General features: G+C 35.1%; 1 protein-coding gene and 1 pseudogene across 7 annotated transcripts in view; both read right to left on the reverse strand.

Moving 5' to 3' along the window:
• Positions 1 to 18,492, reverse strand: part of UBA6 (ubiquitin like modifier activating enzyme 6) — a 74,724-nt gene that overhangs the window by 30,860 nt on the left and 25,372 nt on the right. For all 6 annotated transcript variants that reach the window (XM_032259295.1, XM_032259300.1, XM_032259299.1 and 3 more), the window contains 7 exons: positions 17,300 to 17,380; positions 13,344 to 13,466; positions 11,137 to 11,260; positions 6,967 to 7,070; positions 5,657 to 5,719; positions 4,902 to 4,978; positions 3,961 to 4,027 (listed from right to left, as the gene is read on the reverse strand). In XM_032259295.1, coding sequence (XP_032115186.1) covers positions 3,961 to 4,027; positions 4,902 to 4,978; positions 5,657 to 5,719; positions 6,967 to 7,070; positions 11,137 to 11,260; positions 13,344 to 13,466; positions 17,300 to 17,380 — 639 coding nt within the window. The remainder of the gene's footprint in view (positions 1 to 3,960; positions 4,028 to 4,901; positions 4,979 to 5,656; positions 5,720 to 6,966; positions 7,071 to 11,136; positions 11,261 to 13,343; positions 13,467 to 17,299; positions 17,381 to 18,492) is intronic.
• Positions 13,979 to 16,848, reverse strand: LOC116537241 (annotated as a pseudogene). Its single transcript, XR_004263039.1, has one exon. The product of XR_004263039.1 is annotated as a securin-like (transcript).

Raw genomic sequence — 18,492 nt, forward strand, 5'->3', positions numbered from 1 at the left:
ACATTTAAATTTTGGGAATTTTTGGTTATCCTAGGATAACAACAGCAGCATGTATCTAAATTTCCCCACATAATCTCCAAAACACATGCATAACCACAAGAAGAGAAATAAAACACCAACAGGGCTTCAGTATTACTAGAAAACAGAATATTATAAATTTCAAATTATTTGTAAGTAGAAAGACAGATTGCAAACTCCAACAGAGCTATCTCTGGATTTCACAATGCTACAATCTTGGACAGAGAGCAGAAAATATGGAGAGATCACAGAAGAGAGTAAAAGGTCTAATGGTAACAAAGCACAGTCCTATGAAAAAGAAAGTCCCACACTAAGTACAGAAAATACTGCCGAGAGATATAAAACTGGCGTCACAGCCTTCAAACAATGTCATACTGGGAGAGCAAGATGTAAACAAAAGAGGGGAGACATCCTTTGAGAGAGAATGCTAAAGAGAGAGATGGTAAGGATTTGGTAAAAATCAAAGAGACCTACAAAACACACTCAAATCTCTCCACCACAAAATAGTCATCCATTAAAAGCTCCTTTCCAGTATTCTAAGAGAAGAAAGTGCTACAAAACTAGGACTCTAAAAAGTATCTAAAACCCTTACCCTGTCCAAAAAGAAAGCACAAAAATGACTCTACTATACAAAGCTAATGTAAGAAGAAAACAGAAAACTAGAATCAAAACATTTCAGCTACTGAAAATCTATACCCCCACAACTAACTAAAAGTCAAAGGTAATTCAAGTGAATAAATTATACATTCTTAAAAAGCACTTGGCAATATGGGGGAAAAAAACCCACCTTAAATCAGGACTAAGAACAGAAATGATCTATTCTACCCTTCCAGAAAAGGAAAGTAATAAATAAAACAACATCTGAATCCACATATCAAAATGAGCTTACGGTGTATGTGGGAAACTTTAGTAAATAATAAATTCTGAGATATAACCTGGTAAAACTATTAGATGAAGATGAAGATGAAACAAACAGGGTCTTAAAGCAAGAAGACCAGATTACTTGTAAGACTACAAAAGTTAGGCTGGCATCTTATTTTTCGACAACAAAATCTAAAGCAAGATACTAGTGAACAAAGTAGGAGCCCAGAATTTTACACTTAGCCAAGCTAGCTTTCAAGTATGAAAGCTACAGAAAAAATATGAAACATATAAAAACTCAGGGAATACCACAATTCTGAGCTCTTTTTGAGAAACAGACTAAGCCTGATTTCAAGACTTAATATAAAAGCCACAGTAAAATAAATAAAGACAGGATGGAGCTGGCAAAAGGACAGAAACACTGTGAAGACAATAGAGTACAGAAATAGACCTATACATGTATGGTCAAAAAATTGTTGACAAAGATGCCATGAAATTTCAATAAAGAATAGCCCTTTCAACTAATGGGCTAGAATAACTGGACATTCATATACAAAAAATTAACTTTGATCTATACTTTGTGGAGTAAAGTGTGGAAGTGACTTTGGAATGGGAACAAAGAGGCTGAAATAGTTTGGAGGGCTCATAAGAAGATAGAAAGATGTGGGAAAGTTTGGAACTTAATAGTTTTGGCCAAAACACTGATAGTGATATGGATGATGAAGTCTAGGCTGAGGTGGTCTCAGAAAGAGATGAGGAACTTGCTGGGAACTAGTATATAAAGGTGACTCTTGTTATACGTTAGCAAAGAGACTGGCAGCATTTTGCTTCTGCCCTAGTCCCTGTGGAACTGTGAACTTGAGAGAGATAATTTAGTGTATCTGGCAGAAGAAATGTCTATGCAGCAAAGTGTTCAAGGGGTGACTTGGTTGCTTTTAAAGCATTCAGTTTTATGCATTGGCAAAAAGATGGTTTGGAATTGGAACTTATGTTTAAAAGAGAAACAGAGCATAAAAGTTTGGAAAATTTAGAGCCTGATGATATAACAGAAAAGAAAAACCCATTTTCTGAGGAGAAATTCAAGTCCGCTGCAGAAATTTGCATAAATAACAAGCAGCCAAATGTTAATCAGCAAGACAGGGGAAAATGCCTCCAGGGCATGTTGGAGGTCTTCAAGGAAGCTGCTGGCAACACAGCGACTGGAGGACTAAGAGGAAAAAAAGGTTTTGTGGACAGGGCCCAGGGCCTTGCTGCTTTGTGCAGTCTTGGGATTTGGTGCCTCGTGTCCCAGCTGTGACTAAAAGGAGCCAATGTACAGCTCAGGCTGTTGCTTCAGAGGATGCAAGCCCCAATCCTCAGTGGCTTACACATGGTGTTGGGCCTGCGGATGCACAGAAGTCAAGAATCGAGGTTTGGGAACCTCTGCCTAGATTTCAGAGGATATATGAAAACACCTTGATGTCCAGGTATAAGTTTGCTGCAAGGGTGGAACTCTCATGGAGAACCTCTTGCAAGGACAGTGCAGAAGGAAAATGTGATGTTGGAGGCCCCACAGAGAGTCCTCATTGGCACTGCCTAGTGGAGCTGTGTAAAGGGTGCCATAGTCCTCCAGACCCCAGAATGAAAGATCCAATGAATGCTTGGAACATTAATCTGGAAAAGCTGCAACACTCAATGCCAACCCATGAACACAGCCAGGAGATGAGCTGTAGCCTACATAGCCACAGGGGTGAAGCTGCCCAAGACCATGTGAACTCACCTCTTGCATCAGCATGACCTGGATGTGAGACATGGTGTCAAAGGAGTTCATTTTGGAACCTTAAGTTTTAATGACTGCCGTATTGGATTTCACACGTGGGTGGGGCCTGTAGCCTCTTTGTTTTGGCCAACTTCCCCCAATTGGAATGGGAACATTTATTTAATGCTTGTACCCTCACTGTATCTAGGAAGTAACTAACTTGCTTCTGATTTTGCAGGTTCCTAGCTGAAAGGGACTTGCCTTGCCTCAGATAAGACTTTGGACTTGGACTTCTGGGTTAATGCTGGAATGAGCTTAGATTTGGGGGACTGCTGGAAAGGTGTGATTGTGTTCTGAAATGTGAGGACATGAGATTTGGGAGGGACTAGAGTGAAATGATACATTTTGGCTGTGTCCCCACCCAAAATCTCATCTTGAAATGTAATCCCATAATCCCCACATGTCAAGGGTAGGGTCACATGAAGGTAATCAGTGAGTGATAGTGAGTGAGTCTCAAGAGATCTATGTTTTTATAAGAACCTAGCAGTTCCCCTGCTTGCACTCACTTGGTCCTGCCACCCTGTGAAAACGGTGTCTGCTTCTACTTTTTCTCCTGCCATGATTGTAAGTTTTCTGAGGCCTCCCCAACCATGCAGAACTGTGAGTCAATTAAACCTCTTTCCTCTATAAATTACCCAGTTTCAGTATTTCTTCATAGTAATGTGAGAATGGACTAATACACTTCCCTCTCATTTTTATAAAATAAAAACAAAAATTATAGAATCTTCAAATAATAGCACAAACATCACCATGTTTATAGCTGCTTAAATAAAACTGTTGACTAGCAGGCACTGGCATCATAACATAAAAAAACATTTTCTAGGTGACATGTTTAAATCTAAATCTGATATGCAAAATGTGATAAAGAAACATGAATGTATAGTGCATAAAACAAGTGACTTGTAAGAAAGCTAACATACAAGTTTTAGTGTGTTAACAAATCAAGTAAACCAGAACAGAGTAATAAATAATAATAATACTAACAATAAAACAGCAGCAGCAGTGAATAGTAATTACTACATGTCACATGGCATTTCTAAGTACTTTACAAAATTAAATAATTTAATGTTCACAATAACCCTATGAAGATAGGTTAACGCTATTTTATAGATTTATAAACTAAAACAGAACAAAGTGAGAAAAGTTGTCTAATGCCAAAGAGTAGTAAAGCTGGATGTGAAGGATAAAAGAATCCTAATATAGAGAGAAGATATAAGGGGATACTAATATAACACACTTATGTATTAATAAATATTCTGACAGCCATAACTTTCAATATTCACCTTCTCTTCCAAGGTTTCACTTATAGATGTTGTTATTTTCAACAGTTCTTCTGAATCTTTTTGGCATCTATAACTCAAAACAGGAAAACATAACTTTAATTTTCTCAACTGCCACAAACAGTAGAACATACTTAAAATTAAAATTTATGAAATATATAAAACAGTGTGGGATTTTGCCAACAGGTAGCACAAAATGCTTTACTGATTTAAAGATGACTGGCTTATAAATACATTACTTCAAAATCACACTCATATCAGTATATAAATAAGATTTAGTCTTTTTGTTTTTTTTTGAGACAGAGTCTTGCTCTGTCACTCAGGCTGTAGTGCAGTGGTGCAATCTTGGCTCACTGCACTGCAACCTCTGCCTCCTGGGTTCAAGTGATCAGTGTCTTAGCCTCCCAAGTAGCTGGGATTAATTACAGGCGCATGTCACCATGCCCAGTAATTTCTGTGTTTTTAGTTTGCCATGTTGGCCAGGCTGATCTCGAACTCCTGGCCCTCAAGTGATTCACCCGCCTCAGCCTCCCAAAGTCCTGGGATTACAGATGCGAGCCACCATACCCAACCCCAAGATTTAATCCCAAATATAAAAAGCAAAAACCTTCTGCAACAGTACTCTCGGTACTGACTTAATAGGGTATAAATTTAAAAAACAAAAATTACCATGGGTTAATAATTCAGTAACTCTCAGAAATTTTTTGTTTTAAAACCTTTAATTTTTAAAGGGAAAATTCACATTTGGTATGATTCCACTTTTATAAACTGATTTCTCCACTCTCAGCAGGAAAAGGACCAGAGAGTCATAATAAATGTTTACACAGCTTGGCATATCTATTGGTATTGTAATTACAAAGGGCATAGTTACTTTTTAAATTATAATTTCTGAATTACTACTTTTATAAAAAGGAAAATGGATATTTTTAAACATAAAACATTACCCAACATTTGGCTTGCGATTGTATTTCTCCTGAAACTGGTCCAAGGCAAGCATAGCTGTATGAATCTCTAAAGGTGCCTATTGAAAATATTAACAATTGACCAATATTTACTGAGTGCTTATATGTCCTAGGTACTGTGCTAAACACTTTTAAAACATTATTTAACCATCACAATAAATACTTTAGCTTAATACTATTATTAACTCTACATAACAAATAAGAAAGCTGAAGCTTAGAGAAGATAAATGACTTAAACTCAAGGCCATAAAGGTAAATGATCTAATCCCCTTCCCTTAATAAAATTTATGAATTTGGAAACTGTTAGTTCTTTATCACAAATGCATTTACCGCTACAAAATTACATCCACTGATTTTTTTTTAAATAGAATATATATATACTCAAAGCTTTTTTTGGTAAGAAATATGTATTATGTAAAAGGATACAATTCAGAAAATCTCTTAATAAGATCATCTTCGTACAAGTTATTGAAATTTTCTTCTAATTATCAAAATTGGGAAATCATTATAAAAGTGAAACTTTTTCCCATTATTTTAACATTTTTCTATGATACAAATTCCCATTTTTAATCCTCGGAAGTCAACTGCAGATATATGACTATAACCTCTATTGTACTCATATAACAAGGCCCACAGCAAGATATCTACATGGTCATTCCATTTTAACTTTATAATCACTTGCTAATTCTCATCTCTGATTCTGCTGCCTCTCTCAAACCTGCAAAGTGTTTATTTACCTCAGGTTTGCTAAAATCCACAATAAGGCATTTTGGATGTTTTATCTGCCTCTCCAGTGGTTCCTGACAGGAGAAAAAAAAAATCATTACTTCAGAGTAAACAAGTGATTTTTTGACAAAATGTACTGCTATATGCCAGTGCACTAAAAGTTAAGGTACTCTCCCAGAGGTCTGAGCTGATATGTTTAACTGTAATATAAACTAGCTACAAGACTTTTGACTATACTTAAAAAAAAAAAAAAAAAAGTTAAATGCAACAAAACAACCAGCTCCACATAGTAAATTTGGGAACAATTAGTAAAAACATCTGCATGCTTCAAAAAAATTATTATTTTAATTTAAACGCTACCATATTTTTCTGATACCAGGTTATCAAGACTGATTAAAATCTTCTGTTCTTTGTAAAGAACACAAAGGCAAAACAAACAAAAACCTCCAAAACCACCCCAAAACACCCACCCAATCTAAAATTGAGACATATCCAATTAAAAATTGGAGACAAAGCACAAAGAGATATGCAGAAGCACATCTGACTAGATATGCTATTTTAATTTATTGTTTTATTCTAACTTTGGCTTGAACAAAACCTTATCAATAATTAGCATTGTTAACAGTTCTGGAAAAGGAAAGGCAATTAAGTTAAAATCTTGAGAACTTGTAAGAAAAAACAATGATGTGTTATCTTATCCTGAGAAGGAGCCCAGGGATTTAAGTAGCAGGTGATACCTTAGCTCCTCGACACTAGTAGTGTCTAGTTTCTCTCTGTTCAGGTATTTATATATTCCTTTCAATGACAATAGCTTTTAGAAATTATTTTACATTCTTAACATATACGCTGTTTTGAAATTTATAAATTAAATTTAAAAACCAGGATTAACAAGTATAATTTAAATAATTCCATTTTAGAAAATAATATAGCAAAACAACTCTTGCTAAATCTTGAAAATATATTAGTTTTATTTCTTGTTTTAGAAAGTAAATTGTATTAAGTATGATCAACTCTTTGATGATTCACAAAGGTATAGTTCCTTTCAGTACTTCAAGTCAGTACCATACCTTTTTATTTCAACTATATGTACATGGTATTCTGGCTATAAAAAATGTGCAAGTTTTTTGTTAATATCCATTTTATCCATTTATTTCATTAGATTAATTCCATTTCCCTCGACGCTGGTACAAATGAAAAAAGAAAAAAAAAATTCTGTTCCACCTTTAAACTGTTTGATTAACTGAGTAATTATTTTATTCCTTTGTCTCTTCTGCCTTCTTTTTCTGTGAAGAAATGTTTTTTAAGCAGAAAAAATACTTACAAAGCAAAATATTTTAGGAGTCTTAACTTGGACAGCTATGCCTCCATGTAAATATGGTTCCAGTTCTGTAGTGTCACCAATACTAAAAGAAAATGGCGATATCACTAGAAAAAAAATTTTTTTAATCATTACAAAAGGATACAGATATTTAAATTTAAACTCTTATTGTCATAAAAATATTACATCTGAGCTGGGCACGGTGGCTCACACCCGTAATCCCAGTACTTTGGGAGGCCAAGGCAGGCGGATCACGAGGTCAAGATTTTGAGACCATCCTGGCCAACATGGTGAAACCCCATCTCTACTAAAAATACAAAAATTAGTTGGACGCGGTGGCAGGCACCTGTAATCCCAGCTACTTGGGAGGCTGAGGCAGGAGAATAGCTTGAACCCGGGAAGCGGAGGTTGCAGTGAGCCAAGATCGTGCCACTGCAGTCCAGCCTGAAGACAGAGTGAGACTGTCTCAAAAAAAAAAAAAAATTATTAATTCTCCCTAATTTAAAAAATTAAAAAGATTCCACCATAGTGGTTTTTTTGTTTGTTTGTTTTAATGAAGAGCTGAGAGGAGGGTGGGGAACTAGACAGTATTTTTTCCAATGTTAACTCCAGGACTTAAAAATAACCAAGAGAAGTTAGAGAAAAATAATAATGAGGGGTACTCATTATTAGTTATTAAAATATATCATAGGCTGGGAACAGTGGCTCACACCTACAATCCCAATACTTTGGGAGGCCAAGGCACGTGGATCACCTGAGGTCTGGAGTTTGAGACCAATCTGACCAATATAGAGAAACCCATCTCTACTAAAAATACAAAAATTAGCTGGGTGTGGTGGTGCATGCCTGTAATCCCAGCTACTCAGGAGTCTGAGGCAGGAGAATTGCTTGAATCCAGGAGGCGGAGGTTGCGATGAGCCAAGACCGTGGCATTGCACTCCATCCTGGGCAACAAGAATAAAACTCTATTGCAAAAAAAAAAAAAAAAAAAAAAAATGAAAAAAATATATACATCATAAAGTTTCAATTATATAATAATTACCTATCATAAATATTAATATAATATGGTAATGGCTAATGAACAGACAACTGGAATATATTAGAGAATTCAGAAACATACCCAAGTACACAAAGGACACAATCAAGGCGGCACCTCAATCAGTAAGGAAAAGATAAAGTTGTTCAATAAATCTTTTAGAGAAAAAAGACATCTGGAAAAATACTATTGCAAATGGATAAAAGTTTTAAATGTCAAAAAAGACAGGAAAAATTTCTTAGATAAAAGTATGGGAGAAAATTCCTTTAAAACCTTGGAGTAAGAAAGGCTTTTCTAAGTAACGCTCTAAATAAAAACCATAAAACAAAAGATTGAAAATTTGATTATAAAAACATAAAAAAGAAAACTGCATGACAAAAACTCATCATAAGCAACATCAAAAGATAAATGCCAAACCAGGAAAATATTATGCTCTGTCTGGGCATAGTGTTCATGTGCCTATAGTCCCAGTTATTCAGGAGGCCAAGGCAGCAGGATCACTTGAACCCAGGAAACTGAGTGTGCCAAAATGCACCTGTGAATTGCCACTGCACTCCAACCTGGGTAACATCGTGAGATCCTCATTTCTTAAAAAGAAAAAACATGGGCTAATAACATTTACATCTATACTATGACATAGTAAGTAGCTATAAATAAAAAGCTTAAAGGAAAAAAAAAGATGTTCTCCAATTACTAATGAAAAAAGATCACAAATTTATTTTGTTTAATAAAAAGGCAAAGGACAGCACTATGTATAATGTGCTTCCTTCTGCGTTAAAAACAAACAAACAAACAAATACACTATAAACTAAGAATAGTGGTTACCTGTGGTAGTGGAAGAGAACTACAAAGGTAAAATCAAGTTTGGGCAGAAAACTTTCTGAACCATTTGCTTTTTCAAAAAATTAAGTTAAAAAAATCAAGTAACCCCCCCTCTTTACTTAATATATAATATAGGCATATATACTATATAATATGTAATATGTACTATATATACATGTATATATAATAAATATATAAAATAGAATGGTCAGCAGAGTGAACACCAAACTTAGCTGCTGTTACCTCTGGAGAGGAAAAGAATTCTGAAGTAGGACTCATTTTTAACCATGTTTACATATATACACATATATACATATATATCTAGAATAAGTATGTATTATTTGAGCTATTTCACAATATTTTTTGGCTGGGCATGAGGTTTGTTTCGATCTTCATGCCTGTAATCCTAACACTTTGGGCAGCCAAGGTGAGAGGATCACTTGAGCCCTGGATGGCAGACCAGCCTATGCAGGGCAACATAGGGAGATCTTGTCTCTATAAAAATAAAAAAAACTTAGCCAGGAGTGGTGGCACATGCCTGTGATCTCAGCTACTTGGGAGGCTGAAGTTGGAGGATCACATGGGCCCAGGAGGTCAAGGCTGCAGTGAGCCATGATCATGTCACTCACTCTAGCCTGGGCAGCAGAGCAAGATGCTATCTCAAAAAAAAAAAAAAAGCAAAACAACATTTTTCATTTCATGCTATTACTTTAGATCAGTAAGTAGCAATTTATAAATGTTAAGCAAAAAAAAGATTTATAAGAGCCACTCTATTTAAACTTATTCACACAAAATGTGGGTTTTCTTTCTCTTTATTTCCTGACATGTAGTGGCTCCTCTTCATACAGGCAGCCTCATAATCTGATCCATCACCACAATTCACCACAACATGGACCCCAAAATTACAAATAGTAATCCTAAATGATTAATTTTCATAAAATAGACATATTCTTTAATATATATGATTTGAACCTGTATTTAGAACTAGATGTAGTTGAAAAACAAAATCAAATAGTTTTGTTATAAAACATGGACCCCAACTTACAAATAATAATCCTAAATGATTAATTTTCATAAACAGACATATTCTTTAATATCTATTATCTGAACCTGTGTTTAAAATAATTACATGTAGTTGAGGAACAAAATCAAATAATTTTGCTACCAAAAATACTTAAATATAGTTTCAAAGTTGTTTATCTATAAATAGTTTGTAACAAGAATTGATTTTTCCCTCTCCTGAGGATATATTTTGCATCATTTAAAAAAAAGAAATTCCATTTACTGTCTATAAACTAAATACATAATTATATTTTCAAATGCCCTAAAGATAAAACTGAATCAATTTCCTCTAAATATGTGTAAGCATGCCATATAGTTATGGGTTGTCTAGTCCTGTCTTTGACTATTTTAAACAAGGTTGAAGGAAAAACACAAATTATGCAGATTAATGCTGCTATAAATTCATTATCTTCAACTTCAAATGGGCCCTATATGATGCCTGACATCCTTCCATTTTTAAGAATGTCTACTTCCCTCCTGGTTTTGGCACCTTTCATTTCCTTTGGGCAATGACTTCACATTAGCCCAAAGAAAAAAGACTCCTTAAACTTCTTGCCAACAAACCAACAAACTTGCCTATAGTCACAACATTCATCCATTTTATTCAAGTCACTGAACAAGAACATATATCCAACCGGTATCTAGACATCTTCATTTAAATATTTCATTGCTACCTGATTTAACAGCGCTAAACTAAACTCTTTATCTCCAAAACCTACTCCCTTTCTTGCATTCCTTAGGTGACTATGTTGACTAACCAGATAGAAGAAATCTTCACTCGCCTATAGTATGTGATAAAGTTTCCTCCTAAATATCTTAAGATTAAAACTTCTGAGTTCAATTCTCCCTGCCAGCCCTGCTGTATTACAGTTCCTGTAGTTCTTTTAGTTTTGTCTTGCATCTGAGCCTTTTCCGTTTGTCTCTGAATAAATAATTTCTTTTTAACACCTTTCTAAGCCAATGCAACCTTCACATTTTAATAAAGACACCCTGTCCCACTGCTGCTGCCCCAAAACTGGGTAGGTTTCCCTGTTAACTCTGGAGTTCCCAGAATGCCTAGATTCTCTCAATATGATCACTGTTTAACAATGTCTTCACTTGGATTGAGTATTTTGAGGCCAAGAGCTTCAGATCATATCTCTGAGCTTCAGATCATATCTCTGTAAGTTGACATTCTGTTCCCGACACTAAGTATAGTGTCTGAACTATACACATGCTGAATAAGTATAAATGAACAAAACACATTAACTTACCAGTTATTTGTTGTATAGATCCATTTAAACCTGTCATTCCATTAATTTCTCGAAATGTTAGGAATTGTCCTGTCTCAAGTTTATGAGGATGATTTTCAAGACAAGTGACAATGCCAGGATTTGCCTAAAAATAAGAGTAACTTATTAAAAAAGAAGTTAATGTATTCTTTTTGTACAAATTCAAATGTTAAGCAAAAATGACAAAGTTATCATAAAATCCTCAAAACCAAAATTTCAAGCTATTATTGTTAGTAAAAGCAAGCCTTTAAAAATCTATCACAAAATAATAGATTAAATTATTACTATTTTTTAAATGAATGCTGAAAATATAAATTCTATGTTTGGTAGGAGATGGGTCAAAGATTCCACAGAAATTATCAAATATTTCACAGATTCAGAAATTACTGTAACTTGGAAAAACATTCCAAGTTATCTAATAGTTTTAAACTTTGGAAAAAACTGTAGGCATAAATGATAAAAGCCTAACATTGAAAATCAAAGAACAAAAACAAGAAGGAGAGAAATCTTTAAAGATAGGAATCTGGTAGTTTACAGTTTGCACAACACTTTAAAAAAATATTGTGTAGCTTATCAGCTTATTTCCTATAGTATTAATAGCAATGCAATAAGAATCCATACTATCTTTCGGAATTTATTCTGTGTGTTATTCTCCGGGACAAACTAAAACCAACTAGAGAAGGCAAAAGGTTAGCTAGGCACTAATATGCCTGAAAGAATAACTCAGGTGGAATAATAAACCACTCTGGAAGCAGAAAGATACACAAATTGACTTTTCAATACATTTTTCTTTTTTTTTTTTTTGAGACAGAGGCTCACTTTGTTGCCCAGGCTGAAGTGCAGTGGCTCGATCTCAGCTCAATGCAATCTCTGCCTGCCGGTTTCAAGTGATTCTCCTGCCTCAGCCTCCCGAGTAGCTGGGACCATAGGCGCATGCTACTATGCCCGGCTAATTTTTTGTATTTTTAGTAGAGACTGGGTTTCACCATGCTGACCAGGCTGGTCTCGAACTCCTGACCTTGTGATCTGCCTGCCTTGGCCTCCCAAAGTGCTGAGATTACAGGCAAGAGCCACTGTGACTGGCCATAATTTTTTCCTAAAAAGGCATGAGAGAGACAGTACTGGGTCTCTATCACCATGAGATTACACTGGATTTAAAAATAAAGTGTAAAGACAGAAGTACAAATTACTAATAGTATATGTTAAAGTATATTATCATTCCCTTGTTTTGGCTTCTTTTGGACTTTAACATAAGTTGATTACAAAGAGTACAAATAAAGTAAATTATTTAGGTGAAAGGATATTAAAAGGGGATCATAATGACTTCTGCAGTTCTTTTATGGAATAAAAAATTGAACTTTTGCATGATCAAGAGTATGGTTAGAAAATTCAGACTTTGGGATTTGAAGATTAATCAAAACTTTCTACATCCTCTAAATAATGCTTTATAATTATAACAAATTAGAAATAATTTTCTCTAATATGAATTAAGCATGTCTTTTTAGAGTGTTAGGTTAGATGACTAACAACATTAATGCATCCACTATCTGATACAATAAACAGTTCAGTAAATACTGAATCACAATCATGACTCATAGGAGGTGACATAGAATACAATTAAAATTTATGACAAGCAAATGTTGCTGTATCAAGTGTTATTTTTTTTATTAATTTTTGAGATGGGGTCTCACTCTGTCACCCAAGCTGGGGAGCAGAAGCGTGAGCTTGGCTCACTGCAACATCCACCTCTCTGGTTTAAGCCATCTACCCATCTCAGCCTCCTGAGTAACTGGAACCACAGGTACACACCACCATGTCCAGCTAATTTTTTGTATTTTTGATAGACACGAGGTTTCACCATGTGGCCCAGGCTGGTCTCAAACTCCTGAGCTCAAGTGATCTGCCGCCATCGGCCTCTGAAAGTGCTGGGATTGTAGGCATGAGCCACCGTGCCTGGTCCTATCATGTATTATTTGTTAGAGGAAATTTAGAATATTTTTAACAATTAATATTCCAATTTTAACATAATGCAGTCAACAAATTAGCTAAATATTCCCTCATTATCTTAAAGCACTGTAAAATAAATTTTGCACGCTGCAATACTGTGCTAATACCTACCACCTTTTTGAAAACAGCATTCACATTAACTTTAACAAAATTTATTTTTAAAGTCATTAATATAATCATACTTGCGTTATGTTTGAAATGAAAATTTCTTTTGGTTCTTCTCCTGTTGTATCTAAAACTTCAAATTCATCACCGAAATCACAAAACAACCTTGACCAAATTCCATGTACATCTGCACTGATAAACTGTAAAATGGCAAAAACAAGTTCAAGCTTATTTATATAAAGAAGAAAAAAACTACCTCTACTATCTTAGGCCATTTCATGACAATTGCATTTATAATTAAGTACACCCTACAGAATACAAAGTAAATCATAAACAGGATAAACTCACGTAGACTGGTTTAGGAATCAAAGATTTTCAGTACTTTTACTAAAGACTTCTAGTATAACAAAATTAGAAGTAATATCAGCATATCATTTTATAAATTCTATGATTTTTAAATAAAAATTCTGTGATTTTTAAATTTTGTGCTTGTCAGAAAATTCAAGCACAACATAAAAGAAATAGATACTTTGGTTTAATAGTCTAGCAGTGAATTCTTACTTGTTATTTTAGGAGACAGGAATGAAGTGCTCATTTACCAAAATCAGCAGAGTTAATGGAAAACAAAATAGAGCTAAAAGCTGAGAGCAGCGTCTACACAAAAAGAGCTAAAAAAATGACATCGCAAATCAAAGCCATGAAAGGTAAACCGTTAAGTTCTTAAATCATAAATGTTTTATTAAAAGCCAATTATTCTAACACATGGATTGTCTCTATTCTGAGAACTCGTAAAGATATTATTTTTGTGCTTAAAGCTATTTTTAGAGCTACTGCTAATAAAGAGAAATCTTAATTCTGTAATGCATCCAATCTTGCATAAAATAATGTTTTCTAATAAAATTAAGTATATTGATATTACGGTATAAGAACATGTTAAAATAATTTATAATCCAATAATATGAAGTAGTGATATGGATAACAGAGACATCTCCCATTTGATCATATATTGACTTTACTGATCAAAACAGGTACATAGAGCATTTTTTCAAGACATGAAACTGAGCAGAAACTTAGAAGCTTTTTTTAAAAGTTTGAAGTATATGTATTACATAAAAAAAAGATTTCCATTTATAACCTTGTGTAGTTATTTTGTAATACCTCTGTGCTCTATTGTAAGTTCACTGGGTATTCTGTCTTAATCCCATGCATAAATTGTAAACCACAGCATGAATCCCATACAGAGTATAAATATGCTATGTAAAGACCACAATCCAAAAATGTTCAACACACCTCATCATAAATTATGATTTTGGCTTAGTGCCTAACTCAAAGAAACAAATAGCTTTTTCCTTTTTCCAGTGGAACAACCCCCACAACAAAGGAGATGAAGTTAGTAACTAATTCAATTACAATCGAAAAACTGATTTTTTCCCATCTAAACCTCCTCCCAATGTCACTATGCACCTAATTATGCTGGAGAAAAATCTAGGAGTCATTCCTGATCACTCACTCTTTCCTTCACAACTCACATTCATCTATCTACAAATTCTGTTAGGTCCCCTCCCCACACCCCTGCAACTTTTTTCATCAAAGGATACATCAAATTCAATGACTTCTGATTATCTCTATTCCCAACTCTTGTCTAACATACCAGCATCTTTTTTTTTTTCTGTTAAAGAATGTTTATTAATACAAACGCTAAAGCACTAAGAAATTTAAATATCAATGTCATAGCAAACAGGTGGCAATTCAATATCCAGGGTCAACAGAATGCTTGAAAGAGACTGCAACAGATTGGATTTCCATGGTGGAGAGGGCATCTTCACAGGTGAAGGGAGGCCCAGTTGAACCAGCTTTTCAAGCTCTCTCTCCTTGTCAAGGGTCATAAGAGGCACTCAACTCAACGGTAGGTGTGCAATCTGATGCTCTTCAGGCAGGTCAAAACTCTCAAAGTCTAGAGGATCGAAGGGAAAGGATTTTTCTGTTTCTGGATAGGCATCATCTGAGGGAGAACAGAGCTTTTTGCTTTAACAGTCTTCCCAGTCATCCTTTTGGAGAAAAGCTTGGCTGTTTTTGATTGCGGGGTCCACTGGTCTTTACTGCCTTTTCTGTAGCTCTGTTTACAGTTCCCAAAGCCTTTCTAGTAGCTTTAGGTAAGGCTGGTGGAGCATCAAACGTTTTGCCAAAACGTGGTATTGCAACTTGAGATCTCTCATTTAAGGCTTTGACTGAAGGTCCAGACCCCAGCTTCAGCCCATCCTTAGCAGCCACACAAGTGCCTGTTTCTCCATTTTCCTTATCAACATAGATCAGAGAAGCCATTCTGGATTATCGCCGCTCTCAACAGCCACCTTCCTCTGAGATTGCGATGAACTGATGCCACCAGCATCTCTTAGCTGGACTACTACAATAGCTGATAACTAGTCTAGCTGCCTCTACTCTACTCTTATAATCCAACAGTTCTATTTCTTTTGGTTATCTTTCATGACCCCTTCATATTCTTAAAAATTATTAAGGACCCAAAGAGCTTTTGTTTATGTGAGTTATACTTATCAATATTCACCGTGTTAGAAATTAAAACTGAGAGAAATTTAAATCACAAGAATATACATATTCCATTGTCAGAGTAAGGATATCACCACATATCATATAGACTTGGGAAAATTCCACTGTGCCCCCTAAGAGAATCAGAATGAAAAAGCTGACTAACATCTTAGTAACATGAAAACAGTTTGGGCAGAATCCCACTGAAAGGGTCTCAGGGATTCTTAGTGTCCCTGGACCACACTTTGAAAACTACAACTATAGTCTTTCTTCATACAGCAAACCATAGCGATCCTTTAAAAATATAAAACAGATCAAAATTTATGGGCCTAAAAACTCAAATGTTTTCAAAGATCTTATAACATATGGCCCCCAACCTACTTCTCCCAAACTAATCTTCTGGTATATTTTACTCCTACTACCCTCTCTCCTCTTTACCTAACTCTGTTTTGGTCCTGCTTGCCTCTTATTGTTCCTCAAAACCACCAACCTGATTTTTACACTTGTAAATGTTTACACTTGCTGATTCCCCTGCTTTGAATGCTTTCCCCCTGATCGTTAATAGTCTGTTCTTTCTCATATTCAGGGCTCTATTCAAACGTTGTCTTAGAAGACTTCTCTAACCTTGTAATCTAAGAGAACCAAAACTGGTCCCTCTCCTTACATCATGCAGCTATCATTCTCTATTTTTCTTTACTCAGATTTTTTTTCATCATAGGACTTGAAATTATTTAAAAACACATTATGTATTTGTTTTCTTGTTTACTATACATCTTCCCTAGCAGAAGGTAATTTTCATGAGTAAGAAAACTTGTTTGTCTCTATTCACTAATGTATTTCTAGTGGCTAAAGCTGTCTCTAGTACATATTTAATGAATATTCATCGAATGAACCACTGAACCTTTAGAAAATCACCATCATAACAATATTTAAGATTAGAGGCTGGGCACAAGGGCTCACGCCTGTAATCTCAGCACTTTGGGAGGCCAAGGCAGATCACGAGGTCAAGAGATCGAGACCATCCTGGCCAACATGGTGAAACCCTGCCTCTACTAAAAATACAAAAAATTAGCCAGGCATGGTGGTGGGCACCTGTATAATTCCAGCTACTCAGGAGGCTGAGACAGGAGAATAGCTTGAACCCAGGAGGCAGAGGTTGCAGTGAGCCGAGATCATGTCATTGCACTCTAGCCTGGGCGACAGTGAGACTCCGTATCAAAAAAAAATTAAGATGATGATTTCAATGTTTATCATCCTTTCCACTCCTGAACTTAATTATTCCTTAGTTTTGGCAATCTGTCTATAAACCAAACTTAGATCCTAATTTTAAAAACAGGAAATGAGTATTCCAAAATTAATGAAAAAAATCTTATTGTGATTATCCTATGTAAAAAGTTTCTTAGATAACCCATTAATAAGTTAAAAATTCTAGTAGTGAAAGTGTTCTTCCTTTGGTTAATAACATGTCATTACTAAATAATACAATTACCTTAATTGGAGGGCGCTGAGAACGGCAAAAGTCATTGATCACCTTCTGCATCGAAAGTTTCATCTCAGTCAATACTACACACTGTTGAGAGAAAAACAAATTAAAAACTAGAAAATACACAATTACTTTGATAACATACAATAATCAGAAGCATGTCAGTTTGCATTGTGCTAAAGACACATCATTATCCTCATTAAAATATTCTAATCCTATGGAATTCTATTCCAAGGTTAATACCCTCACAGAAGTACAGAAAACAAAAGTAAAAATAACATATACAGGGGAAAACATGCACACATGAAACCTGATAACCATCACAGGCTTTCCAGTTAGAAACAAACCTTAACATCTTATGTGGTATTTACGGACTCTGAGTGATTAGATTTGTTTCATCTATTACTGCCACACAAATACTTACCTAGCTACCAGAGTACTACTTTCATGCTAGCTCAAAAACCTGACAACATTTTTAAGAGACACATTAGTTGGCTACTATACCATGTCCATCTATGGATTTAGTTTTTTAAATCTAGCCTGCAACATGGTTTGCTTTCTGTAGGGAGACATTCCTCCATGGGTCTCTCAGTCTATGCATGTCTCACAGGTATGCCATGAATGCAAGGACCTTATTGCTCTTTACTTGGGGCCATTTCTCAGAATTACATTTGCTGTGTAAAACCTTGAGGGATGAGGTAAGGTCTTCTCCGGGGACAAAGAGAAATCTTAGCTTGCTTTAAAACAGCCAGTTTCCCAAGCTCAGTATTTTTCTCTAAAGCAACCTACTAAATATGCAGGTATTCCCTGACCCCTCTGCCTTGTGCTAGAGGCACCTGAGGGGCAGAGGGTCGAGGAAGAAAATGCAATATAACACTATTTTTTATTATGCACTGAGTAATAAACTTCTGGGTCTCTGATCCAGGAATTTCATATTTCCTGCATCTGTGAAACAGTAACAGGCTAATTAGTTTGCAAATAATAAAAAATCAAACAGTAGACCCAACACATATTGAATCTGATTTGTGTTTTACCAATGTTAGAAAATATTCCACCATAATTTATTTGAATATTGCCTTTTTCTACTGCTTCCTAACTAGAAATCCAATCTCATAAATTGGACTTTTCATTCAAGCTCTCATTTATTTTAACTTGTCCATATTTTTTCTTATTTCCTTTTTTGGGGTTTCCCTTTTTTA

Source organism: Sapajus apella, unplaced genomic scaffold, assembly GCF_009761245.1.
Source record: "Sapajus apella isolate SASKATOON/1434 unplaced genomic scaffold, GSC_monkey_1.0 scaffold108, whole genome shotgun sequence".
Taxonomy (NCBI): domain Eukaryota; kingdom Metazoa; phylum Chordata; class Mammalia; order Primates; family Cebidae; genus Sapajus; species Sapajus apella.